Here is a 27,999-nt window from a genome sequence, read left to right as displayed (position 1 = left end):
ACCCTGAGTGATAAGGTGGAATACTGTCAACAAAACAAATGTACAAGAATGAAGAAGGTATTACATGGTGAATCTCTGACTGTATACCTCAAATAAAATACGGCACTGCTGTTTCTGAACTATCATGTTTCATTATCACTGCGACAGTTCTGCAAGGACGTATTGAAACTTGCTGATGGTGCGGTCCACATCCTCGTCAGTGATGTCATTGTGGGTGACCAGACGGATACCCATTTCTGAAAATGGCAGCATTAGAGCTGATACGCTGTATCCCAGTTTGTCCCTCTCAGCATCAGTAACCTGGAAGATGAAATTCAAATGGAAATGCACCCAGAATAACACTTCAAACTTCCATGCAGAAAATATCACAAGTACAATTGAAAGGATACACTATCTGAAACTGATGGGTTAGGTTCATTGTGAATGAATGAAGACAATTATAAAGAAAATGTTGTTCATCTGGAAGCACCATATTCATATTTTGTTTGTTGATTAACTTAGGCAGCAGCCTGATGAAGTCTGGACAAGACAATCCAGTGATTGATATAATGCCATCATCTACACCATCAGAGTTAGAAGAAATCAACAAAGTTTGGGATCAGGGGCCCTTTCACGAAGCAACATTTACTAAGGTTAACCTGAACTCCCATTCTTTAACATTGCACTAAGGTTACCTTAGTGACTTCACATCACCTTGGTGCTTTGTGAAAGGATGCCCAGGTCACTAGGGAGGCTATACACACCAAGTGAAGGGGAAAGAGACAGGATAATGATCTCATTATTTCAACTCACTTAATTCTGTTAAGCCACCAGGACAACTATTTTCACCCCATCCTGTTCCGACCTTGAGATTTGAGTGAACAACTTCTCCCCTTCCTCCAACTCCCCTCTCTGATTTCTGATTGGACAATGATGTGCGTTCACTAGCACCATGTGGCATCCCAACAGCCTGAGTACCACTGTGAAAATGAGTTTGATTTACGTCATGTCGGCAGGATTTCAGCCACATTGTGATGTACTGATGACTGTATATTACCGTAGATAAGCCGAATTTTGAGGACCAAAAAAAGCAGTCTGCTGTAGAAGGGGGTCTGCTTATCTATGGGTTACACTTTTGTCAAACTTCTTTTCAAAGGAAAGAAAACGGCATCGTATCGCTTCGTGTGAACAAACAAAAAAGCTGAGGCCAAATCACAACTGTTCTTGCTGGGCTGTGAGTATGAGTCCCATCAGCTTCATCACACCATCCCGTTAACTGACATGTGCACATGTGGTAAACCATACACCATACTAGTGTGCCTCATGACCTCTGACAGTTCTAGTCATACTAGGATGCCTCATGACCTCTGACAGTTCTTGTCATACTAATGTGCCTCTTGACCTCTGACAGTTCTAGTCATACTAGGATGCCTCATGACCTCTGACAGTTCTAGTCATACTAGGATGCCTCATGACCTCTGACAGTTCTAGTCATACTAGGGATGCCTCATGACCTCTGACAGTTCTAGTCATACTAATGTGCCTCGTGATCTCTGATAGTTCTAGTCATACTAGGGTGCCTCATGACCTCTGACAGTTCTAGTCATACTAGTGTGCCTCTTGACCTCTGACAGTTCTAGTCATACTAGGATGCCTCATGACCTCTGACAGTTCTAGTCATACTAGGATGCCTCATGACCTCTGACAGTTCTAGTCATACTAGTGTGCCTCATGACCTCTGACAGTTCTAGTCATACTAGTGTGCCTCTTGACCTCTGACAGTTCTAGTCATACTAGGGATGCCTCAGTGACCTCTGACAGTTCTAGTCATACTAGTGTGCCTCTCGTGACCTCTGACAGTTCTAGTCATACTAGGATGCCTCATGACCTCTGACAGTTCTAGTCATACTAATGTGCCTCGTGATCTCTGATAGTTCTAGTCATACTAGGGTGCCTCATGACCTCTGACAGTTCTAGTCATACTAGTGTGCCTCATGACCTCTGACAGTTCTAGTCATACTAGTGTGCCTCTTGACCTCTGACAGTTCTAGTCATACTAGGATGCCTCATGACCTCTGACAGTTCTAGTCATACTAGGATGCCTCATGACCTCTGACAGTTCTAGTCATACTAGGATGCCTCATGACCTCTGACAGTTCTAGTCATACTAATGTGCCTCGTGATCTCTGATAGTTCTAGTCATACTAGTGTGACCTCATGACCTCTGATAGTTCTAGTCATACTAGTGTGCCTCGTGACCTCTGACAGTTCTGTAGTCATACTAGGGATGCCTCATGACCTCTGACAGTTCTAGTCATACTAATGTGCCTCGTGATCTCTGATAGTTCTAGTCATACTAGGGTGCCTCATGACCTCTGACAGTTCTAGTCATACTAGGGTGCCTCATGACCTCTGACAGTTCTAGTCATACTAGTGTGCCTCAGTGACCTCTGACAGTTCTAGTCATACTAGTGTGCCTCGTGACCTCTGACAGTTCTAGTCATACTAGGATGCCTCATGACCTCTGACAGTTCTAGTCATACTAATGTGCCTCGTGATCTCTGATAGTTCTAGTCATACTAGGGTGCCTCATGACCTCTGACAGTTCTAGTCATACTAGTGTGCCTCATGACCTCTGACAGTTCTAGTCATACTAGTGTGCCTCATGACCTCTGACAGTTCTAGTCATACTAGGATGCCTCTTGACCTCTGACAGTTCTAGTCATACTAGGATGCCTCATGACCTCTGACAGTTCTAGTCATACTAGTGTGCCTCATGACCTCCGACAGTTCTAGTCATACTAGTGTGCCTCAGTGACCTCTGACCTGCGACAGTTCTAGTCATACTAGTGTGCCTCGTGACCTCTGACAGTTCTAGTCATACTAGGATGCCTCGTGACCTCTGATAGTTCTAGTCATACTAGTGTGCCTCGTGACCTCTGACAGTTCTAGTCATACTAGTGTGCCTCGTGACCTCTGACAGTTCTAGTCATACTAGGATGCCTCATGACCTCTGAGTGACAGTTCTAGTCATACTAGGATGCCTCATGACCTCTGACAGTTCTAGTCATACTAGTGTGCCTCATGACCTCTGACAGTTCTAGTCATACTAGTGTGCCTCATGACCTCTGACAGTTCTAGTCATACTAGGATGCCTCATGACCTCTGACAGTTCTAGTCATACTAATGTGCCTCGTGATCTCTGATAGTTCTAGTCATACTAGGGTGCCTCATGACCTCTGACAGTTCTAGTCATACTAGTGTGCCTCATGACCTCTGACAGTTCTAGTCATACTAGTGTGCCTCATGACCTCTGACAGTTCTAGTCATACTAGGATGCCTCATGACCTCTGACAGTTCTAGTCATACTAGTGTGCCTCTTGACCTCTGACAGTTCTAGTCATACTAGGGTGCCTCATGACCTCTGACAGTTCTAGTCATACTAGGGTGCCTCATGACCTCAGACAGTTCTAGTCATACTAGGATGCCTCATGACCTCTGACAGTTCTAGTCATACTAGTTTGCCTCATGACCTGACAGGTACAGCATCAGTGTGCATGAACAGAACCCTGTGGCCTTGGGAAGCATCTCTTGGATCATGAGCCCTGTTCCACAGAACAAACACAGCGCTACAGTATGTAATGTTAACTCCCATACAATTACATGGCCTTATAATAGACACAGCACCAGATTGCTTGATGAAACTGATACTGAATTAATTAAGAAATGCACTCTTTAGTGGCCTTCACACAGAGGGCAGATAATGTTTTCCAATGAATTACCTCACTCATCCTCTGACACAGTTCGTCTGGAGTTAGTCCTGACTTGGTAATCTCCATCATAAACAAGTTGGTCTGTACCCCAGGAACGTCAACAACAACCACTTTGTTTGATGGGGACGCCATGATACCTGGAGTTAAAAAGTATGAAAGTAACAAATCTTCCAGGTCATTCAATACATTAATTTTCCTGTTAATTATTGAAGCCTCCTCATTCCTACCTTTACATACAATATGAATGTGGGAATTCAAACTGTCAAGCATGTATGAGGCAAACAAACCACATGACATGCTACAGATTTTACATTAAAGGCACAGTGTCACACCACACATCTCTTAAAGTACATAAAGCATTTCTCTCAATAATACTAACTATCAGCCCTCAGGGAAGCTACCACATAATTTATTCCCAAAAACAATTTTGTATTTAGATTACAATATTAAATTTAAAAATTCAAATGAATTAATACAACATTGCATTAAAACGACTCTTGCGCCCTCTACAGACCGAACATTATTTCATGCGAACCCCATCGTGTAATGTCCCTTGGAGTGCTCTTTATAGACATCCTATGCATATAGAGTGCATATGCCCCCAATATATAAAATATAGGTCAAAATATTGTAGAAAATGTGTGATATTGTGCCTTTTAAGATATACATGTATATTGTTTAACATGCATTTCTGCAAACAACAGGGACAGAAACATATGTTGGACACAGATAATTACATGACCTTTTGGCATAAAATGTGCCAATATGTAATTTTCTGAATAAAATTGATATTTTATACTTATCCTGACTCATGCTTATTGCTTGTCTCCCTTTCCTTCCAAATGCTAGTGGAACACTTGAATCCCCTTTGAAGCTCCCTTAAAAAAAAGCGGACGTAAAATCACTTACCAGGAGACACCTCCCTTGCTAGGTTTTGACGGGAAACGCGCCATCTGTCTCCCATGCTCTTCACTCTCTCCGTATTTTATAGCCCGACACACTGATTTACTGGGAAATCCAGAGTGCCTTGAGGGGAGGTTGGGAGGGCTTACCTCATGAGTCAGGATAAGTATAAAATATCAATTTTAGTCAGAAAATTACATATTTTTCGTTATCCTGACTCATGCTTATTGCTTGTAGAATCCGACGGTATAGGTGGTCGGTCAAGCCACCTCTGGATTCCTTAGTGATGAATTTACGTCCTATATACCCCCATGGGAACTTTAAATGGCACTGCTGCTGTTGATCCATATGTCGAAATAATTTGGTAATTTGGGGGGACCACAATATATCAAACTCTTCTGTAACCGTACATTGGGATTTAAATAACTCCAACTCTTGATGGTCATATCAAGTGGAGTAGTGACCCTATCCATGTACCAGTAATTCCTTACAAGTACAGGGTCCAATATTCATGCTAGTCTGTTCTAGACGTGTACATGGACTATAAGCTCTATTCCTTGGCGTACGTCGGAACTTTTCTTTTGAATTTTTCTTTGGTACAAGAAAAATTGGGGAGTAGAAACCTGGTGTGACGCAGTGTTTTATCTCTTCTATTGCCTCTTTCTCTAGTAGAGATGTGATGGCTTCTAGTAGATTTCCCTTCTGGTCTGCAGCGTAGTTGTGAACCAGTGGGTTGATTGTTACTGGTGGAACTGCTTGTAGTTGTATCCTGTAACCTGTGCGTAGAATCTGAGATACGAAGTCGTCTTGAAGAATTCCCCAATTCTTCCAGTAGAGTTGCAGACGTTCACCCACTTGTGAGGGTTGTACTGGAACGGCTGGGGGTGGAAGACTCCAGTCGCTCCGAACCTGTATTTCATCGTCTGGAACTTCTGGCCCGAAGGGCCGACCTCTTCCTCCGAAGCCACCTCTTCGAGCTGCGGATGGGCTTAATTTAAAAGAATCCTTATTTCCTTTAGTGTTGCCTCATTTCTTATCCCTTGCTCTCTGGATGCCTGCAAACTTCGATTTGCCAGAATAACGCTGGGAGGTTTGACGATTACACTGGCCAGTGTATCGATAGACTTGATCATCATTACTTCGAATCTTTAGCTTAACTTCCTTGGCTTACTTCATCAATTTCTCCTCCAAAAGTGGATGGTGCTGACAAAGGGGCTCTGTAGAGTGTCTTGGTAAACTTCTCGCTCCAAGTTCATGAAGATAACAGTCCTTGCCTTCTTGATAACGTTAGGCCTGCAGAAATGGATGATAGGTGTTCAGACATGAACTGATGATCCTTTTTCTGTGTAAGTAGAGCTGAATAAACCATTCTATCTTCCTCTGAAGTTGAATTCTTAAACTTCGAGATAAGAGTCTCGTTGATAGCTCTTGACCTGGCTAGGCCGAAGAAGGTTCGTCTGGTTACTGTGTCTAACTGTGCCAGCTTTTTATCTTCTATCTTGTAAGCTTTAGTCCGAGTGTCATTGATGATCTTATAATTCTCATCTATCTCTGGGGCCTTCATGAAGGGTTCCATGTGGTGTAGAGAGAACTTCTTAGCGTTGAACGACGGAATACTCTGAGTCTGGTATTTAGTTGCTTTCTTGAAGGCTGTGCTGAGGTTGTCTGGAACGTCTAAGACTGGGTCGATAGGTGGCATCTTGAGTGAGTCTATATCATCATTCACCATCAAGTATGATAGTGCTTCGTTGGTCTCCTTAGAGGGTGATGCAAGTTCCAAACCGTTGGCCATCCATGACTTGATTTCCGAGTCGGAGAATATAATTCAGCCGTCATCTTCCTGCTCTGAGGATGGATGTCTTCTTTTGTCGTCTGAACGAGGAGATCTGTAAGGTGATCTGTGAGACGATCTGTGTGGTGACCTGCATGGCGATCTGTAGGGTGACCTGCATGGTGACCTTTGTGGCGAACCATACGCTCGTGAATGTGGGAGATAGAGATGACCTTGCATGCCTTCGCACGAACCTGCGTGTTGGTGAACGGCTTTGTCGAGGGTTGGAGTCTTGTGACGAATCTCTATGCCTTCGTGCGGACGTTGATTCTCTTCTCCTTGGTAACGAACCGTTGCATGCAGGTTCGTGACGAACGTCCGTATCTGACGTCGATGATGATCTGTGTGGGTTCGGCGAACGTCTGGTCCTTCCGCTGAACGTAGTTGGTGCGGATTCCACATTGGTATGGCTGCCAGGTATTAGTGCGGATGCTGTAGTCGAGCTGGAATCTTCCTGTATGCTCTGCAGGACGTTGGTTCCCAACGGACGTGGTGTGCTGCTCAGTTGACCTTCACTCGGGTTCGTCGCAGACGTCGTCTTCGTCGCAGCTCTCTCGCATGCGAACCGTTGTTCCATCAGGTCCAACATCTGCTGCATAAAGGTGCCTGGGTTGAAGGTCTGCGTTGTGTGTTGTACTGACGACGCATCTGAGACGGATGAGGCTTCTTCCGAAGGGGGTTGATCCTTCGTGCCGAACGTCTGCGTTGAAAGGTTGTCCTGCGTGGTCACTGTAGAAGATGTCTTCATCTTCTTCTTAGATGTGATCTCAGGGATGAGGATGGGCGGCTCATCGTAGAGATCTACTTCTTCCAGACGATCTCAGCTGAAAAGGACCTCGTTTTCTGCGTTGCCCCATGTGGAGACTTCCGACGAAGTCTAGTTGTAGCTGACTTCTTCCTCTGGGAAGATGATGCCCTAGTCTTCTTTGACTGCGAAGAGGGTGTCTCAGATGTAGATGACCTCTTCCTCGAGCCAGCGTTGTCTATGTCGGCAATCTCCGAAATTTGAGAATTAATTCCGTAGAATATTGTAGGTAAATGTTAACTAAAGCCTTATACAGCTAATTTAGAAGAAAAGCCTAAATAATAAAAGGATATAATGCCGTATAGGGGACCAGGTACTCTCACAACCGCCCACTTGGGCAAATCATGAGAGAGAGAAGAGCATGGGAGACAGGTGGCACCGTTTCCAGCCAAAACCTAGCAAGGGAGGTGACTCCTGGTAAGTGATTTTACGTCCTTTTTTTTTAAGGGAGCTTCAAAATGGGATTCAAGTGTTCCACTAGCATTTGGAAGGAAAGGGAGACAAGCAATAAGCATGAGTCAGGATAAGGAAAAATATGAAAAATACTTTTGAACCATCCTTAACTTGTTTAATGTCATTTCATCATCATCCAAAGAAAAATGCAATTATAACTGAGAAATGCCTTCCTTGTTCCAGAGATTCCATTTTCAATTTCTGAATCCTCATGTATATTTCGGAAATTAGACTATGCATTTAGCCTATTTTAAACTATGTCATTAAACAAAAAAAACCATCTTACCGGAACCCATACTTGCCATGGCAAAATCAGTATTGTAAAACCAGAATGCCAATCTGAGAATATTAGATATTTATTACACTCACTGTGCACTTTACCAGTCTCTGAAAGGCCATGTGTATTCATAGCTTTCAGAAGTAGCAGCAATGCCTGCTTACATTCATGAGAGGGGTACACAAAGTATGTGATATGATTACCAGTTGTTTAACTCTCAAACCCTCGGTGGCTGAGTGGGTTAGATAGCTGACATAGTGTACTGGCTATTTGGTGCCTCCTGCTGAGAGTGAGGGTTCAAATCCTACACATGTTTAACCATATTCCTGACAGGACATTGTGTTTTCATTGTACTGTACCTGCAGCTAGCCTCTTTGCCCCTGGCGGTCTTCATGGAGGCGCAGGCACTATTGTGTCAAGGGACGCTAGCATGGCTGCAGCGAGAATACCTGCTTGTCTCATACCACCTCCCAGAGCTTTTCTCGCTCTCCGTGCCCCTGAGAAGTATGCCAAAATGACCATGATTAAACATAATCAAGTCACACTAAAAGGCTGGAAGACTTTAACATACATGACTTAGTTACCTATAAAATGTTACTGGCAGTTAAAAAGGTAAAAGAAAACTTAAGTTTTTCAAGGCTGTAGACAATCTGTCATACCATGTGAAAATATCTTTGATTAGTATATTCATAATTATATATTAAAAGTGGCCATAGTGTAGGTCTTTTCTAACTGTATAAAGGGCACAGTCAATTTTATTATAGATCATTGTTTGTTTTGAAAGATATATTTAATCAAGATGTCATTATGCTGACTTGCTCTGAAAGGAAATTCCATTGTGAGGTATTATCAGAGAATCTCCTTGCGGGGACCCGGGTACCTTATGCTTGCTTTCTCATAGTAGTTTATAACATCAACCACAGGCCTGTGTGGCCCATGCTATTTACATGGTGCTGTCGTATAGATAGACTGCTGGGTAGAGGTGAGGTGAAATTGGGTTTAACGTCGTGCTTGAGAATATTTCGCTCATATGACGACATGCATGCGTGTGTATGTGTATGTGCGGCTGCTTGTACTAGCCCAGACTTAAGCTGGTTTTATAGTGCTAGCCCACTGAGATACCATGCCGCAGTGAAGCATGAATTCCCCACTCAGACACATTATACTGACTCCGAGCCGACCAGTCCTTGTTGTACCCATTAATGCCGAGCGCCAGGCAGGGACCAACAAGTACCATATCTTAACGTCTTTTGGTATGACGCGGTCAGGGATTGAACCCGCAACCCTCCGCTCTCCGGGCGGACGCTCTAACCACTACACCACGGAGGCGGTCTGCTGGGTAGAACAGCAAACAGGGAATCTCTGAACACACATTCACCTGACTCTAATCAACAAGGGGGATTTTATGACGCTTCAAGTGGATTGGTTTGGATAATGAAGCAAATCTGTCTTGAGAGGTTATCACGCTCAAGGCGCTGGTATTTTTCCCTCGATCATTGGATGTTAATCTCAATGGCACATCATATTATCAATCTCAGCTCCCCTGGGAAGGATACAACTCGTGCTGCCACAAGGCACTGAGTTATTTTGGCTTTCCCATCCTTACGAGGTACTCATTCACAGGTTGACTGGGACACATAGTAACAGTACTTTGTCCAAATTTACTGCACGTTGCTGTACCCACAACTAGGTGTTTGTGGCCACCATCTGGTCATATACCAACGGTTTCGTGGGTTAAGTGCACAGGGTTGTGTACTGTACACAAGGGGTTGTGACAACACTGAAAGAGTCTGCACACAAAGTTGACTCCAAGGTTTTTACACCCGGTCACAGGTGGGCTCGATCCTGGCACCAGGAATACCAGTTCGTACCAGTATTGTGTATCAAGAAACTGTAAGCTGTATACTTACATGTATATAAAGTCTTTGGTTCCTGCAAGGATTGATCCAACTGGACATGCAAGACCCTGCAAAGGATGGAAGCTACAGCAGTCACAGGACAACCATCACAGGACACATACAGTGAGTACAAAGCAGAGCAAGTTGCTACATGACTCACACTTCGACAACAGGGCCATGGGGGTACACACTCAAGCACATGTTATGCAATGGTGACCATCTTCCACGTTCCACCCCTTTGTTAACCGGGGCGTTGGGGTAGCCTAGTGGTTAAACGTTCGCTCGCTACGCCTAAGACCAAGGTTCGATTTGGGGAATTGAACTTGGGTCTTCGGCGGCATGGGTACAATGTGTGAAGCCCATTTCGGTGCCCCCACCGGATATTGCTGGAATATTGCTAACAGGGCATAAAACCATACTCACTCACCCCTTTGTAACCCGATCACCTTTTGCACACTCTGTAATGCAAAATTTGTACCTTCACCAATCGACACCTTTTTCAGATAACTCGAACAGCTTCTTAGGATCCCTGCAAATCTCATTAAAGAGGTTATAGAGTTCTTAGGTCACATTAGAACAACATTTTACAAATGTAAAAATACCATATAAAATGACTTTGAGGGGTTTTTTACTTTGAGCAGGCAATAAGAATGTAATTTCTTGAGTAAAATTGTTATTTTATACTTATCCTGACTCATGATATTTTGCTTATCTCCTTCTTCTATGCTTAACGGTAGTGGAACACTTGAATCCCTTGTAGTTCCCTTTAAGCTGACGTGAAAGTTCACTCACCCACGAGTTGCCTCCCTTTTTCCACAAGAAACAGTCATGTGACCCGCCATACATGCCACTCCTCCTGAAATTAGCCCATTCACCTGAGTTAACTGTGAAACCTGGAAGTGTTTCCAGCGGGAGGTTGGGAAGGCTTTCATGAGTCAGGATAAGTATAAAATATCAATTTTACTTAAAAAATTACATATTTTTCCTTATCCTGACTCATGATCTTTTGCTTATAGAATCCTACGGATTGGTGGTGGGTCAAGCCACTTCCTGGATTCAACAGCTGTCCATAGATACGTCCTGTATCCCCCATGGGAACTGCATAACGGCATTTCCTAGATCCTATTCTTCCAACTTCCGTTGTAACTCGGGGGACCACCATCTTGTCTTACTTCTCTCTCAGACAAGTGAATCTTGTAGATTCATGTGGCTTAAGATATTCTAGTATCTTCTTTTACTAGTTATCTATAACAACCCATAGATTATGATAAGATCTTTATCATAAATGAGTTGCGACCCCTTTACGTACAGATAAGATCTTTACCCGTACAGAGTCTTAATCACTCATGCTAGCCTAGTCTAGACTGTGCGCATGGACTTCTGTGACTAGAACTTTTCCATAGTAAAAGTTATCAACAAGTCAACGTGATAAAGGGTGAGATTTCAACTCAGCGCCTTTGAGGAACCGTTAGTTGTTGTGCTACAACAAGAGGCCCAAACTGGTAAATGCCGGAGACGTTAGATGGCTATGTCTCGGTAGTGGTTGGCAAACACCGTGGTTGACTTCCAGAAGCAGCCCTCCATGATCGATGATATAGAGCAATTTCCATGCAGAGCCAGTGTTGACGCAGTGCTCTGACTTTGTGTGGGTTGGAAGCTCTTGGAGGTTCTAATCCTGCTGCTTTGTAGGCTCTTAGTATAACGGCTCTCATCCAAAACGATATTGTCGCTCTTGAGACTTCCACTGCTGTCTCCTCACCGACAAGGGATGAATAGGCACTTGAATTTTCTTCTCCTTGTTTTAGTCTTTGAAAATATATCTTCAAGGCTCTGACAGGACACAAGGATAAGTCCTGGGTGTCCTCTGGTCCGAGGATCGTAGATAGCGCTTGGCACATGGAACTGTCTATCTGGTTGACCAGGTAGTTGATTCTTTGCAATAAAGTCCCATCTAAGTCCTAGATGTAGTGCAGCACAGAGCCCCGTGGTCGAATCTAGTTCGGCCCAAGGTCCAGCGCATGTATCTCAGACATACAAGCTGCCGTGGCTAGGGCAAGCAGGAACAGAGTTTTCATGCGAGTAGATCGGCGGTAGTCTGCTCTAGAGGTTCGTAGACATCACTCATGAGATGAAGAAGAATTACATTCAGATCCCAGGCTGATGCTCTGAATTTCTTTTGCTGGTCCTCCAGTTTAAAATATCGCAGCAGATCTAGTAATTCTGGTACTTTCGTCAATTTGATGCCTGACTTCATAGTGATGACTGTACTAATGGCTGCCAGATATGTGGATGATGTGGAACCTTTCAGATGTCTTGTATATCTAAGGTGACACAGATATTCCGCCACTTGAGGATGAGACGCTTTCATAGCTGTAAAGCCCTTCCGCCTTGCATATTGCTAAAATTTCTGCCATTTGTCGTCATACAAATTGCGAGTAGATCTGCCTAACACTAGGGTTACTGCTTTCGCTGCTCTGGCGGAGTATCTCTTTTCATCAGACAGGTTTTGATATGGTCCACACGTGTAGCTGGAACAGTGTTGGGTTCCTGTGAACTTGCTTGGTGTCTGCGATGTCTGAGTAGGTTTGGCCATTCTGGTAGTTTGAGGGTTGGACTTCATGAGTCATCCTTTCAATCTTCTATTAGGGTCTAGGAACCAGACTCTTGCTGGCCAATAGGCCACTCAAAGTCAGTTGTAGCGCTTTGTGTCTGTTTGATCTTCAACAGTACTTACGGTAGTAAGATCGGAGTGGAAACGCGTAAGCGTTTAGTCCTTCCCATGATATGCTCAGTGCATCTGTTGCCCAGGCTTGGGGGTCTGGTACTGGTGAAACAAACGTCTGTAGTTGTTTGTTGAACCTCGTGGCAAACAGGTCTATGCATGGGGATCCTATTTCCCTTATAATGAGCCAGAACGCTTGATGGAGCATCCGCTCTGTGGGTGACGGATGAAGTGGTCAGGAAAGAGCGCCTGCTAGTACGCTCTTGGCTCCGGTATGTGACACTTTATCCAGATGTTTGCCTTCTCTGTGATGTTGAACAACTGGAATGTGAGCTGCAATAGCTTGGCGATCTTGTTGATCCTTGCCAATTTATGGAGAATGCCACTGTAGAGTTGTCCGTGTGGATCATCAGCATTCTGTTGCTCAGCTTAACTCAACCATGGTTGTACGGGCGCTGATCACAGCTTTCATTTCCAGCAGACTGATGTTAAGATGCTGTTCTGCATTTGACCACTTCCCTGATGCAACTTGGTTGTTGAAATGTGCACCCCATCCCTGTAGCGATGCATCTGCGTAGAGTGTCAAAGACCGGCTCTCGTAAATAGGTCCCTCCGCAGACATTCGACCTGTGAGTCCACCAAAGTAGGTACACTTTGAGATATTCTGGTACCGAGATAGGGTTGCTGCTGTCCAGATGTTTTGCCAGCAATCGTTGCAATGGCCGTAGTTGTAACTTTCCTGTGCGAGTCAAGTCTTGTGCTGAGGTTAGTAGACCGAGTAGACATTGCCATGTTTGTAGTGTTAACGGAGAGATGACTGTTTGAGGAATCATGGCTTGTATCTTGACCCAACGATCTTCTGGGGTCACAATTCAATTCTCTGTTGTGATGAATCTTATCCCCAGGAATTGTAGATCTTGTTTTGGTTCCAACTCCGACTTCATCAGGTTCACTAGCCATCCTAGTCGCGTGAGCAACTTGATTGTGAAGTTCAGCTGCTGTCTGAGTTGATTGGCACTTTGATGAACCTGTATGCCGCCGCCCAGGTAAAAGGCACCGCGTGACCCCCTCGGCGATGTAGGTAGGTGACTATGGGCTTGGTTATTCGTGTGAATAATCACAGAGCCGACATATATTCCAAACGGTAGGACGCTCCATTGGAAGTGCTGACTCTCTGAATAGGAATCATAGATATTTCCTTGATTCTGGATGTATGGGATGTGTAGATATGCATCCTGTAGGTCTATGCTGGCCATAAAGTCTGCTGGACGAATTAGTAGTCTGAGTTGAGGTAGGTGGATCATTCTGAACCTTCCGGTTTGAGTAGATCGTCTTGGTTGAATTTCCGCGATGTTGTAAATCAACCTGAATTTCTTTGGAATTCTTCTTGGGTACTAGGAAAATTAGGAGTAGAAGCCTGGCGTGAGATGATGTTGATCTATTTTTTTCTACCGCATTCTTGGTTAGAAGTGAGTTGATGGCTTCTTGTAGCTTGTCTGCTTGCTCGCCTGCATAGTTGAAGACCATCGGTCCGAGGGTTAACGGTGGTGTGGCCTTGAGCTGCACTCTGTACCCTTCTCGCGAGTACTTGTGAGACGTAGTAGTCCTCCAGTATTCCCCAATTTTCCCAGTACCTTGTAGACGCCCACCCACTGTCAATGGTTGTACAGGAACGGCTGGGGTGGAAGCATCCAGTCGTTCAACCCCACTTTCAGCGCCTCTGAGTAGCGTTGGGTAAATCTGTCACTCCAGGAACACGATGCCAGTAGACCCTGTCTTCGTAATAAGGTGAGACCACACCGACTTTGAGGCCAAATGATCCAATATGAAGTATTGGTCCTTTTCTGTGTGAGCAGAGCAGATAATATCATTCTATCTTCTTCCTTAACTGGGGATCTGGAACTTGTTAATCAATGCCTCATTGATTGCTCTGGACCTCGCTTAATCCGGCGAAGGACCTCCTCGCTGCTGTATCAAGTTGAGCCAACTTTTTATGCTCCACCTTGTAGACCTTGTTCCGAGAGTCGTGACCAGTTTTATATTTTCATCTAAGTCCGGCGCTCTCATGAAGGGGTCCATGTGATGTAAGGGGAATTTCCTCGCATTAAATGCTGGCAGATGTTGATTCTGAAATCTAGTAGCTTTGTCAAAAGATGTGCGTAGCTCCGAAGGCACCTTGGATATAGGCTCAATAGGCGGAATGGTGACTGAGTCGAAGTCGCCCTTGCACATGTGTAAACTTCATCCAATTCCTTGAGGGAGACTCTAAGTTCAATCCATTAGCTATCCAAGCTGTAACTTCCAGTGATCTGAGAAGACGAAGTCGGTATGTTCATCAGATAGTTCTTGTTCCATAGAACTATGCCTTCGCTAATCCTCCGCGGTGCTAACCTTCCTTTCGCGAAATGTCGTGGAGTCATCCTTTCACTTAACGCCTGTCTCGCGGATTCCTCCCTTCGCAAACCTCTGTCTCTTGATCAATCCCTTCGCTAACTAGTCTCTCGCGAACGCCCTTTGCGAACTCCTTGCCTTCGCTAACCTTCTCTTCGCGGTGAGAGCTGTGGGATGTAGATCTGGAACGCTGGCTCTTGGAGATGGATTCCTAGGTGTTCTCGAACGTTGAGGGTCTACAGACGAAGTTCTCTCGAGTTAGTAGCCTTTCGCGACCTTCCATCTTGTTCTATGATGATTGTGATGACCTTCTCAACGCTCACGCTCGCTAACATTGTCTGCAGATGTAGATCTGTGAGGCGTATTGGGTTCAAGCGAGGGTCTGAGGGTTTGCGAACATTGTCAGTTGATGAGCATTCCTGTCGTGCCTTCGCTTCCTCATCAAAACGTCGTTCCATCATGGCCATCATTTGAGTAGTAAATTGCCTCATAAAGTCGGGTTCTGTGTTGACTGGAACTGATTTGGCGTTGATGAAGCTGCTCGCTAACGCTGATGTGTTGTGTGCTTCAACTTCACTGCGTTGAGAAGTTGGTGGTTGGTCGTCAAACAGCTAGGCCGCTGTTGTAGTTGCAGGAGACAATCTAGTAGTCGTGGATCAACGATCTAGTAGGTACTTCAGGCAGAAGTAACGGTGGTTCATCAAACACGTCTGCCTCGAGCAGTAGGATAATCTCCTCATTAAACAACCTCTGATGAGTTGACTTGCTAGGTCGTGTTGATTTCGATGTAGACCTAGTTATGGATGCCCTTTTCTGCATTGTGGATGAAACAGTAGTCTTTTTCTTGTTCTGAGAGGGCGTCAACTCTGTCGTTGCAGACCTCTTTTACAACCCCGTAACGGATGACTGCCCCTGCAACGTACTCAACATAGCACCAGAATTATGTATTTCTGCAGTAGCAAACAACCTACGGTTACCGGCTTGATCTCCAGGTTTATCAACCGTGACTTGTGATGACTTCCTCACCCGATCCATGGCACGTCTATAGATATAAGACAAATATTGATTAAATACAACGTGAGGTGGAAGAACATGGTTTAATGCACGATGGGCATTGGGGGGTGAGGATCAGCCACTGATAGCCGGTGCCTGCAAGCAATGCAAGATTTCATGAAATGTAAACAAGTTACATTACGATGAAAAAGTGTAACAAATTACAAAAATTTCTTCAAAATTTATACAACTAATACATGATAGTTATAGCCAAATACCATACACAGCGTAATTTTGATAAATAGGATCTAAATATAAAGGATATCTGCCGTATACGGGACTCCAGTGCTCGCCGAACCATCCGCTTAGGCGAAAAGGAAGAGAGTGACAAGTAAGACATGACTGTTTGCACAGGAAAAGGGAGGTAACTCGTGGGTGAGTGTATTTTTACATCCACTTCGGGAACTACAAGGGATTCAAGTGTTCCACTACCATTCGCAAGGGGAAAGGGAGATAAGCAAAAGATCATGAGTCAGGATAAGGAAAAGTTAAGCTTTTTTTGGAAGCTACTTTTAAATAAGGCTCAAATAAACTCCTGCCAATCACAAATCTGAAAACTGATCAAAGAAATATCTAACAGATGGCCAAGATTGTATGGCAGTACTTACCATGAAGGTCAAATGGATGTCAGATGCTAATCCCATTAAATCAAGAGACAGATCATCATCATGGTTGATTCAGAAATTCAGACCATAACTGTCATACAAAATTACCCATGTCAACTGTTCCAAGCATGCAGGATGAAAAAGCACATTGGGATCTTCACTTTTGCCATCTCATAAGAAATTGTCTGGCTGCTTAGAAGAGAGGTCGCTCCTACATGACATGTAATGAGTTCTTTTCAAGATTTATGTATACAGCAGCAAGCACTTCGATATGATTTAAATGAGATTTAGAATCTCTGCTAGTGGAACAGTAAACAGGTGCTTGATAGAACAATCTGTTACTTACCTTTGAGAAACAAACACTGACTGAGTCCACATGTTGTACAATGTTAGAGACGGGAACCTCCAGCGCTGAGGCTGCATTGAACAGCCTGGCTCCGTCAAGGTGTACCTTCACGTTAAACTCCATCGCTAGCTTCTTCACCTGCAATAAGGAGACACTTCAGTACCATGGAGTTCCAACCAAAGTTTACATTGACCGCACCCTCCATTAATCAGTGATCGAGTCAATAACACTTTGTTCCCCACACTTGTATTTTCTTACCCTTGTTTGGTGATTCAGGGATAACACTTTGCTCTCACACTCGTTGAATCATCTTACCCCTCCCACGTAATTCAGTGGTAATGCTTTGCCCCCCACACCTGTTGTATTATCTGATCTCTGCCAGGTAATTCAGTGGTAATACTTTGCCCCCATACCTGTTGTATTTCCTCAACTCTAATGGGTAATTCAATGGTAATACTTTGGTCCCCATACCGGTTGTATTATCTGATCTCTGCCAGGTAATTCAGTGGTAATACTTTGCCCCCACACCTGTTGTATTATCTGATCTCTGCCAGGTAATTCAGTGGTAATACTTTGGTCCCCATACCGGTTGTATTATCTGATCTCTGCCAGGTAATTCAGTGGTAATACTTTGCCCCACACCTGTTGTATTATCTGATCTCTGCCAGGTAATTCAATGGTAATACTTTGGTCCCCATACCGGTTGTATTATCTGATCTCTGCCAGGTAATTCAGTGGTAATACTTTGCCCCCATACCTGTTGTATTATCTGATCTCTGCCAGGTAATTCAGTGGTAATACTTTGCCCCCATACCGGTTGTATTATCTGATCTCTGCCAGGTAATTCAGTGGTAATACTTTGCCCCCACACCTGTTGTATTATCTGATCTCTGCCAGGTAATTCAGAGGTAATACTTTGCCCCCATACCTGTTGTATTTCCTCAACTCTAATGGGTAATTCAATGGTAATACTTTGGTCCCCATACCGGTTGTATTATCTGATCTCTGCCAGGTAATTCAGTGGTAATACTTTGCCCCCACACCTGTTGTATTATCTGATCTCTGCCAGGTAATTCAGTAGGTAATACTTTGCCCCCCATACCTGTTGTATTTCCTCAACTCTAATGGGTAATTCAATGGTAATACTTTGGTCCCCATACCGGTTGTATTTTTTACATCTGCCAGGTAATTCAGTGGTAATACTTTGACACCCCCCACCCAACTGTTGTATGTTCTTACCGGTAATTCAGCGGTAATTCAGAGGTGCTACTTTGCCCCATATTTGTTGTATTTTCTTACCTCTGCCATATAATTCAGTGGCAATACTTTGCCCCCACACTTGTTGTGGGTATTTTCCAGACAAATAAGCTTGGTCCATGGCTGATGATCATCGTCCGTGGGCCGGACACGCTTGCGGATATCCTCTACAAGGATCGTACCATCCGGCTGGTTGGGTGCCAGGGAACACTGTACCCCTGCAAACTGATTACAAATACAGGGTTTTACATGACGCGTGATTCCTGCGTATTTGACACAACAATTTTGTAAACGACTCTCAAAATATTATCATACGAGTCAAGCTTGATACAAGTTTTATGGGTGGCCCTCACAATTCAGATCAATAAAATTGATTTGATAAGCAAAAAATGATATTGTTCGATGATAGTTTTGACTTTTACAGAGCTGTCAGATTAATCCAGAGAACTCAGAGGAGACAGTAATCCTGGCTGTTTGAATTGAACAATGCTGTAGGTTCATTTGGTGGTGTGACATACACAGTTACATACTGAGAATGATTAACATAAAGAAATATTAAAATTTTCATGACTCCCAAATATTTAAAATGACTCCCCAAAAAATTTATATTGTGAGTCACCATGACTCCCATTTTTAAAAGTCGGTGTCAAACACTGCAAATAACATATATATTGCAAGAAGTAGTTCTGTATTCTTATCAATAAGTACAATCCTACAGACATCTGCACATTGTAAACACATCTGTCATCATTCACTCACCATAATTATCATCATGAATACATAATCATCATTATGAACACACTTTGGAATCCCAAAACTGAAATCAGCAGATGTGAGCACCTCGTCAGTTTGGACACCACACATAATTTACACCCATCCAGTATAAAGACATAACACAGAAAGTACCCAAGTCAAAAACTTGTGTGCACTTTCATCAGATTTGTTCAACCAACATAGGAGGTTCTGCCATCACATAGCCACCCCAAATCTGTTGATCTTCCACGTTCAGTGGGTGGCAAAATTATGATAATGTCCGTGACTCTCCAATCAGCTCAACAACACTGCATTAATGTTCCCTCACTGCAACACTGTATCTCTGACATCACTGATGCTGAAGTTCATGATGTTGTTCCAAAACAAACACCTCTGACAGCCTGTCACATGAAGGCAAATGAAACGGTTCAGGACCTGCTCCACAATGCGATATAAGCACTAAGGCCATCATAACTCACATTCTGTAAGAGCCACTTACAACAACTGTAACAATATTTTCACTGTGTGGAAGGGGACCCTTGGTAGCTGATGTAAACCATAGTCAGTCTGACCATGTTCATCACATGACACACCAAGCTTTTGGTAATGATGTCTCGGAGAGATGCTCTAGGACATACTGTACACACTGGCTAGAGCAGTCGGTAGTCAAACTGATAGTGTGTCTCACTGTCCTTGAAACACATTATTTTCCCTACTGCCTAGCCCTCCCTGCAATGCTAAAGCAAGTCTAGATTTCCTCACATCGTGAATTTCACAAGGATGGAAACCAAACACGTGATGTTAACCTTTGGTGTTATGATTCAATAACACATCTGGTCACTGCTGTTTTGAAGAGTCCAAAAATGACATTTTTGTAACATTTGACATCAAATTCAGATGTAGTATATTATATAGCAACGTGTCCAGGACCAAGATGGCAGTTCATATTATCCATCAGTTATTATTAACGTAGTTTACGGTATATTAAAATCACCTAGGATGGTCTTCCTTTTCAAGGACTGTATAACATTCCAGATTACCATAACATCACAATTACACAGATATCTTTGAATGTGCAAGCTGTCAGTATGTATTACACGAACCTGTCCTATACTGCCCACTTCATACAGAAACATGTGTGACACATCACCCAATATGGCTTCCTGGAATCTCCCCTGACAATGGCTGATCACTGCAAGGAGGAACAAAAAGTTTGAGTGAGTTTTGTTTTACGCCAGTCAGAAATATTCCAGCTATAGCAGCAGTCTGAAAATAATCAAATCTGGACAAGACAGTCCAGTGATCAACAGCATGAGCATTGATCTCACAATTGGGATGCGATGACATATGTCAACCAAGTCAGCGAGCCTGACCACAATTCCGTTAATCATCTCTTACGACAAGCATGGGTTACTGAAGACCAATTCTAACCCGGATCAAAAAAAGAGAAAATGTCTTTTGATATTCTCAAAAGACAACAACTCACAATATTCTTTGACCTTGTATTCCAGTAAACACTTGTAAATGAATAAATCAGATACTACTTGTCCAGGGCCCCGCTTCAAGTCTTGTAAGCCTAAGATCTCGTAACTTTTCTCAGATCAATCGCATTCCTATACTGTAACATTGACTTCACGATAGTCGAAGCCACGAGCTTTGTGAAACGGGGCCCAGACTATTTACCGTGAAGCCAACTAATGTGGATAAGTTTCAATTTACAGAATTTGAATATATTATTACTGTACTGTGAAAACCATATTAATATTAGGGCCACCTAAAAATTACCTGAAATTAGATTGCCCATAGTACCCGATGGTACAAGGAGAGAATCTTCCGTTCCAAACAAGGCTGAACATCGTCTTTGAAGTTCTGGCAACAGAATATCAAACAGTTTTGTGAACAACATCATTTCAGAGGGTCAGAATTGATGAGGTGAAATAGGTTTTGACATCACATTCAATGTTCTTGCACCTTGCTCTTTCCAGACAGTCTCTCTCCATTAGATCAGTTTAGAGACACTTTCACAGTATTCCGTGAACATCATTTCAGAGGGTCAGAACTGATGAGGTGAAATAGGTTTTGACATCACATTCAATGTTCTTGCACCTTGCTCTTTCCAGACAGTCTCTCTCCATTAGATCAGTTAAGAGACACTTTCACAGTATTCTATGAACATCATTTCAGAAGGTCAGAATTGTTAAGGTGAAATTTGTAAATATTTAGTTTAAACACTCTTAAAGTATTGATAAGAATTGTAATAATGTACCAGCAGGACACATTCAGCAGATTCTGATGTTTGGTTGTTGTTAGAGCAATTTTCCAGCTACAGGGGTGGAAATAACTTGAAAATTGCTAGTTTACTCCGGTACAGTGGCACATGTAAAATCACTTGCCCTGATAATTTTTCCACTATACCGGCCGTTTTCTTGTTGATTTTTTAAATAAACAACATAATTAACATTGGAATATCAACTGGACACCGGTACAGTGTGATATACAAATTTGCTTGCCCGACAGAAAAAAACACTTGACTCAGGCATCGGGCAATGGGTTATTTCCACCCCTGCAGCTATATGGCGAATTGTAAATAATCAAGTCTGGACCAGACAGTCCAGTGATTGACATCATAAGCATCGATCGACGCAAATTGGGATACGATGACGTGTCAACCATGTTAACGAGAATGACCACCTGATCCTGTTAGTCGTCTCTTACGACAAGTATGGGTTGCTTAAGACCAATTCTAACCTGGAGCTTCATGGGAAGCAGATTCTGATGATGTGACTTAAATCTCAATCACTCCATCCTCAACCTACCATTTACTGTAGGGTCTTCGCCCATGACATCATCACCAACTTCGGCAGAGGCCATGGCTTGTCGCATGGCTGCTGTTGGTTTTGTAACGGTGTCACTACGCATGTCAACAATGTGGCAGCCATCTTTAGCTGGCTTGGAGGAAGTGGAGCCATTGTAAGAACGCACTTGAAGCCTCGATTGCTGAAGGGCTGGTCGCACTAGTCGACTTGCCATGTCTGGAGTATTATAATTTTAACATAATCACATTGGAGTTCTTAGTTCCATATACAAAAGAACAATCGACTATGAAAGTGATTGTGTTCCTTAATACAATAAGAGAAGGATTTAATTTACTTTTCATCTCTCAAACATGACAGAGGTTTAGTGATAATATATATATAGCTTGGCACAGTATCACATCTGTTCAAAGACTTTGACACAAAAAATGTCAAAAGATATTTTTGTATAAGTTGAAAACTAATAAAATTATTATAATGCTCTTATATCATTTGTTTCCAGGAAAAATCAATGCTTGGACAAATAAATAATTCAATAATTTAAACATTTCTCATTTTTGGGGTGTTATTATAAGGGCAACAAGCCGGAATGGCTAACAACCCTATCATCATCATCACATCTATGGGGCGGTGGGGTAGCCTACTGGTTAAAGCGTTCGCTAGTCACGCCCAAGACCCAGGTTCGATTCCCTACATAGGTACAACGTATGAAGCCCATTTCTGGTGTCCCCAGCCGTGATATTGCCGGAATATTGCTAAAAAAGCGGCGTAAAACCATACTCACTCATCACATCTATATCTGAGTGAGTGAGTGAGTTACGTTTTACACCGCTTTTAGCAATATTCCAGCAATATCACGGCAGGGGACACCAGGAATGGGCTTCACACATTGTACCCATGTGGGGAATCGAACCCAGGTCTTCGGCATGACGAGCGAACGCTTTAACCACTAGGCTACCCCACCGCGCCCATCTATATCTGAACCAGGGATAACTCCATGCACTGATTTCTCAAAGAAAAGTAACTTCATTGGCAGCCATAATTAATTTTCAGGTCTTGTTATACAGCATGCAAGATGCTGAGTAAATATATTGAAAGAAGCATTATTCACTGCCATTATACCAATAATGTTGTGTTGTTTACAGTCAAACAACTGAAACTGCTCATAGCATTTAGTGGAGTTATTGGATTCAATGTACACTTATTTGAAACAAAATGCCCCAGCTATGACTCGTATGAAAATATTTTGGGGAATTTTACAATATTGTTGAATCAAATACACAAGAATTATGAGTCATGTAAAACCCTGTCCAGTACAAAGAAGTATCACTTGGAGCCCTAACTCACTGTTTTCTGCCATTATTATAATATTGTTGCTGAGGTTGTTGCCACTACTACTACTACACATTATCATTTTGATTTAGTAGGGTAGAACAACAACTTCCATAGACACTGGATTATCTGCTAATTTGAAACAATAACATACACTGAAGTCAGTAACTGAAGTACCGTATTTCCTCTATTAAGCGCCGGGCCTCTAATAACCGCCAGGGATAAAGCAGTGCTTTAAGAAATAAGCGGTGGGCCTCTATTAGCGCCGGGTATAGACGTTTGCATTACCGGGTATAGACGTTTGCATTTTTTCGCAAATGTATTCTCCCTTGGTCTAAAAATGAATATATTAAGGAATGGTTCCTTAAATCATAAATTCATGTACTCATCCCCGCTTTTAAAAATACAGGGTATTTTAATAAGCGCCGGGCCTCTAATAAGCGCCTGGTCTTGAGGTCTGTTGAAAAATGTAGCCAGGGGTGCTTATTAGAGGAAATACGGTATGTCAGTGTGTCAGAAACTTCACCATGTTGTATAATGGTGGTGAACACATGGTGGAATCATGACAGATGGCACCATAATCAGCTGATCATGTGTAGAGGCTAGCGCTGCACTGAATCCACTATGAGGCGAAGAGAATACATGTCACGAATATAGGGCTATGAATATTTAGTCACAAATACATCAAGCCATCATTTGATATATTATTCATTACATTCAGTGAAACGTTAAGTTATTAACACAGTATTATTTGCCTATGTTTTGCCATCTACTTCTAAGACCAGTGATCACATTACTGCCGAATCAAATATACAAATTATATATATTCAATAATTCATATGCGTGAAGCGCCGCCATATGCTGTACCTGGAATATTGCCAAGTTCGGCGTAAAACTAAACTCACTCACTGATGTGCCTGACTTGAATTGAACATAAGTCATGCAATTTGCATGGATCTGTCTTATTTTCATTAATAACACATGAATATAATCATGAATGTTCGATCCAAATAATCGATATAGCGAATTGAATTCACGAAGGGGTAAAGTTGAATGAGTTCGATTCACTGTTCAGCTCTACACAGCTCATGAGTCCATGTGACAGCTCTCCGGGTCGTAACGAACCCGTCAGGATCTGACATCTACTCATCCTCTGCCTAAGTAAATCTGTGTCACTAGAACAGCAACAACACGAAGGATAACTGCTTAATTAATCCACAGTTAAGCATCCAAGTAACAGTATCGTCTCTTTCCTACCGGGTCCAATGTTTGACCTCCTATGCTGGAACCGAAACGGGAGCACAGCGGCCCTGCTGCGCAAACGGAAACAGTTTCTGTTGGCATTTCATCCAAGTATTGTTCGACTGAATGTGAACAAAATAGGAACAAATAAATATACGACACACATCACATGTAACATTACTTGGCCGTGTAAGACAGGATGAATTCCGCAACCGAAATGTGTTCTACTTTTGAGCGTCTCGTCTCGCCTGTCTCACGAGTGTTGTCAGCTTATGCGATATGGGTTAAAAGAGCCCCGTTTCCATTGAGCAACGCAAAACTGACCTCGTTTGTCTGTTGACACTGGGTAATGTTGTCCATCTAAAGTAGGTCGTTGAAGCTTACACCACAGCTATTTCGCACTCCAAGTTGAAAACTAAACGTTATTGACGCTCTTGTGTCACTACAATTTAGCCTTCACTGTATGAGTGAGTTAATATTATACGTCGCACCGACAATTTTGAGTGAGTGAGTTTAGTTTTACGCCACACTCAGCAATATTCCAGCTATATGGCCGCGGTCTGTAAATAATCGAGTCTGGACCAGACAATCCAGTGTTCAACAGCATGAGCATCGATCTACGCAATTGGGAACCGGTGACATGTGTCCCGTTAGTCGCCTCTTACGACAAGCATGGGTTACTGAAGATCAATATTCTAACCCTGAACTTCACGGGTAGACTCTATCGACAATTTTGAAGCGAATGCGAGTGCCAGTATGGTTTTACCCAGCTTTTAGCAATATTCCAGCGATATCAACGCAGGGGTCACCAGAAATGGGTTTCCCACATTGCACCCATTTGAAATTTGAAGCGACAAAGCGACGTCACTAAATGAAGGATAAGACTTCAATAAACTCAAAGAAAGGAGAAGCAAGGTCTACTGGAAATTTGCTGTATGTAAGAAGAAACAATGCAACTGTCACGTAAAATAATGCTCATAAAAAAGCAACCTGACATTGGCACTAATCGGTAGATTTATTACAAGCAACAAAAGAGCATGACACTGTGTGAGTGAGTGAGTTAAAATTTTACATCGCATCGGCAATATTACAGCCATATAGCGATGAAAAAAAGGTAATCATTTTAAAATAACTTCCAACAAAGGACACTAATACCATCTAGACTATCACAGATCGATATATTTAAAACTAGTAATTAAATCTAAAATACTTTAACCATAGAGGACGATACAATATAAAACAGGCTACAGATCGCCAACAACTGAAGGTAGATCACCATACCTGGGATAATGGGGACTTACAGTGCCTTTGCTACCTGCATGGACCCTAGTTGGATTTACGCCATCCCTTCAGCCGCAGGCGATTGTAGGAAAAGTTTAGCCGAATTTTAAAAGAACAAAAATACTACGTTTAAAAATCCGGTAAGCTTAAATTTAACTTGGAAAGTTTTCGGACTTACGTACCCTCTCAGGAAGGCATGACACTAAGGGAAAGGGAAAACACTAGACATATCCCAGAAAGCATCACCGGGAAACCATCTGAAACATCTGCACAATTATGTATGCGTTTGTGCAACGACAGTATATTTCTCGTGTCGTGTCACATATCCGATTCCTGGACAGTCATTTATCTTTCGTGTAATTATTGTCATTCTATAATACCCTGTTGTCATACTGTATTGTACACGTTTCATGGCTTGTGATAGGCATATTACATTTTGGATGAAGATTATACAATATTCTGATGTTATATACAATATTCTGATACGTTTTAAACAATACAAATTATGCATTATGCATTAGCATGTCACATTTATTTCTCACAAATTGGAACTGATTGTTCTGAAAAATTAATGTTAAATAGTGAATATTTTCAATCATGATTGTACTTTTGACGACACCTCATATGGGCGAAACTCGACATATTCCAAAACTGTCAATGCTGCATTTATTTCTGCACAGCAGTGTTCATCCCAAGCTTTTAAAGAGACTGTAAATGTAACTTATAACTATATAATGTAACTTGTTGTCTGTTACATATTATACCTGAAATGAGCGGAATAAATACTTCATGTTAAGCATGTTTATTCTAGATGGATGCAGATTGATTAATGCATTTGTATAATATAAGTATCTCATTACTTTGATGTTATTTTACTATTTACGAATGTGTTCAGAATTGTTGTGCCTTCGCCATGCAGCTGCCACACGTAAATGGTCTCCCTTATACATATACCACCGGAATGTGTAATGGAGTTGTTCTTCTGGCATATATACTCATGCCAATAATGGTTGTCATCCCCTTCAATTTTTTTAAATGGAGAGGGGGGGGGTGAGGTGTGTGTGTGTGTGGGGGTTGGGGTAGGGGTGACAACCATTATTGGTATGAGTATATTATGTTCATTAAAATCCTCCTAACAGCCTTCTCATGTACATGTATTACAATACGATATATATTTTATATCATATTATATTTTATATTATATTTTTATATACCCTATATACATATGTAAATCAAAACCCCTTAAAACAATGATTTGGTTGTTTGTTTTTGGGATGATGATGACATGTGTAAACCCCGCACTCAGCAGTATTCCCTAGCTATGTGATTGTGGTATGTAAATAATCAAGTCTGGACCAGACAATCCAGTGATCAACATCGATCTATACGCAATTGGGATACGATGACATGTGTCAACCCAGTCAGCGAGCCTGGCCACCCGATCCAGTTAGTCATTCTTGTACAACAAGCATGGGTTACTGAAGACCAATTCTAACCGGCATCTTCACGGGTCCGATGTGTGTTTGGGCCAGTCTGATTCGTTATTTGATCTCAAATTCTTGAGTTTACTAATTCTTCATATGATTATTTTTCAGTTAAATTGTTTTTCTTTCCACGTGTCATCAATACAAACATTACTTCACGTTTTGACGTGGCACTGCGCAGAACTGTTTTAGGGTTATTTCGCGGGAGTACATATCACGTATACTGGAACAGCAAACAGAATTATACGTACTTCAATATACTAGTCTGTCTCACAGTCCCTGAACCACATTATTTTCCCTACTGGCTAGAACTTCTGCAATGCTAATTATAAAGCCCTAATTGAAGCAAGTCTAGATTTCCTCGGGTTCTAAATCTCTGTTCTCCCTGGGGCTCCTTTTCTATTTAAATGGGTTTGTTTGTTGTTATCAAAATTATATATAAGCATTAGTCTATTCAATGTGCATGAAACCTCAACTGAAGATGATGCGCTGAACCTCATATGTTCACTGGTTATGCCATTTTCATCGTCAGTACCATATCCGTGCTCGTGGGGCGGTGGGGGTAGGTGAATGGTTAAAGCGTCCGCACGGCACGCTGAAGACACGGGTTCGATTCCCAAAATATGAGTACAGTGTATGAAGCCCATATCTCGTGTCCCCTGTCGTGATATTGCGGCCTATTGTTAAAAGTGGCGTAAAACGATACTCACTCGCTCCGTGTTCCTGGGTATTCCTCATTTTGAAGACAACTGAGTAACGTTAGTGTCTGAAATACCGTTCACAATGGCGTTAGAACCAGCT

At 42.5% G+C, this 27,999-nt stretch overlaps 1 protein-coding gene across 1 annotated transcript; it reads right to left on the bottom strand.

The window, feature by feature from the left end:
- Position 1: 1 nt before the first annotated feature.
- On the bottom strand, positions 2–27,999 carry LOC124266460 (probable low-specificity L-threonine aldolase 2). Its single transcript, XM_046701253.1, has 10 exons — positions 27,909–27,999; positions 21,863–22,078; positions 20,832–20,915; positions 20,150–20,238; positions 18,336–18,518; positions 17,037–17,174; positions 9,932–9,987; positions 8,381–8,409; positions 3,762–3,889; positions 2–300 (listed from the first exon to the last, which is right to left on the bottom strand). Exons 1-10 carry the CDS (start codon positions 27,934–27,936, stop codon positions 136–138), a joined length of 1,116 nt encoding a protein of 371 aa, XP_046557209.1. The 5' UTR covers positions 27,937–27,999; the 3' UTR covers positions 2–135.

This window comes from Haliotis rubra, unplaced genomic scaffold, assembly GCF_003918875.1.
Source record: "Haliotis rubra isolate DU_JTF1 unplaced genomic scaffold, ASM391887v1 Scf1259, whole genome shotgun sequence".
Classification (NCBI taxonomy): Eukaryota; Metazoa; Mollusca; class Gastropoda; order Lepetellida; family Haliotidae; genus Haliotis; species Haliotis rubra.
Note: the sequence above shows the minus strand (reverse complement) of the source record. Positions and strands in the feature narration are given on the sequence as shown.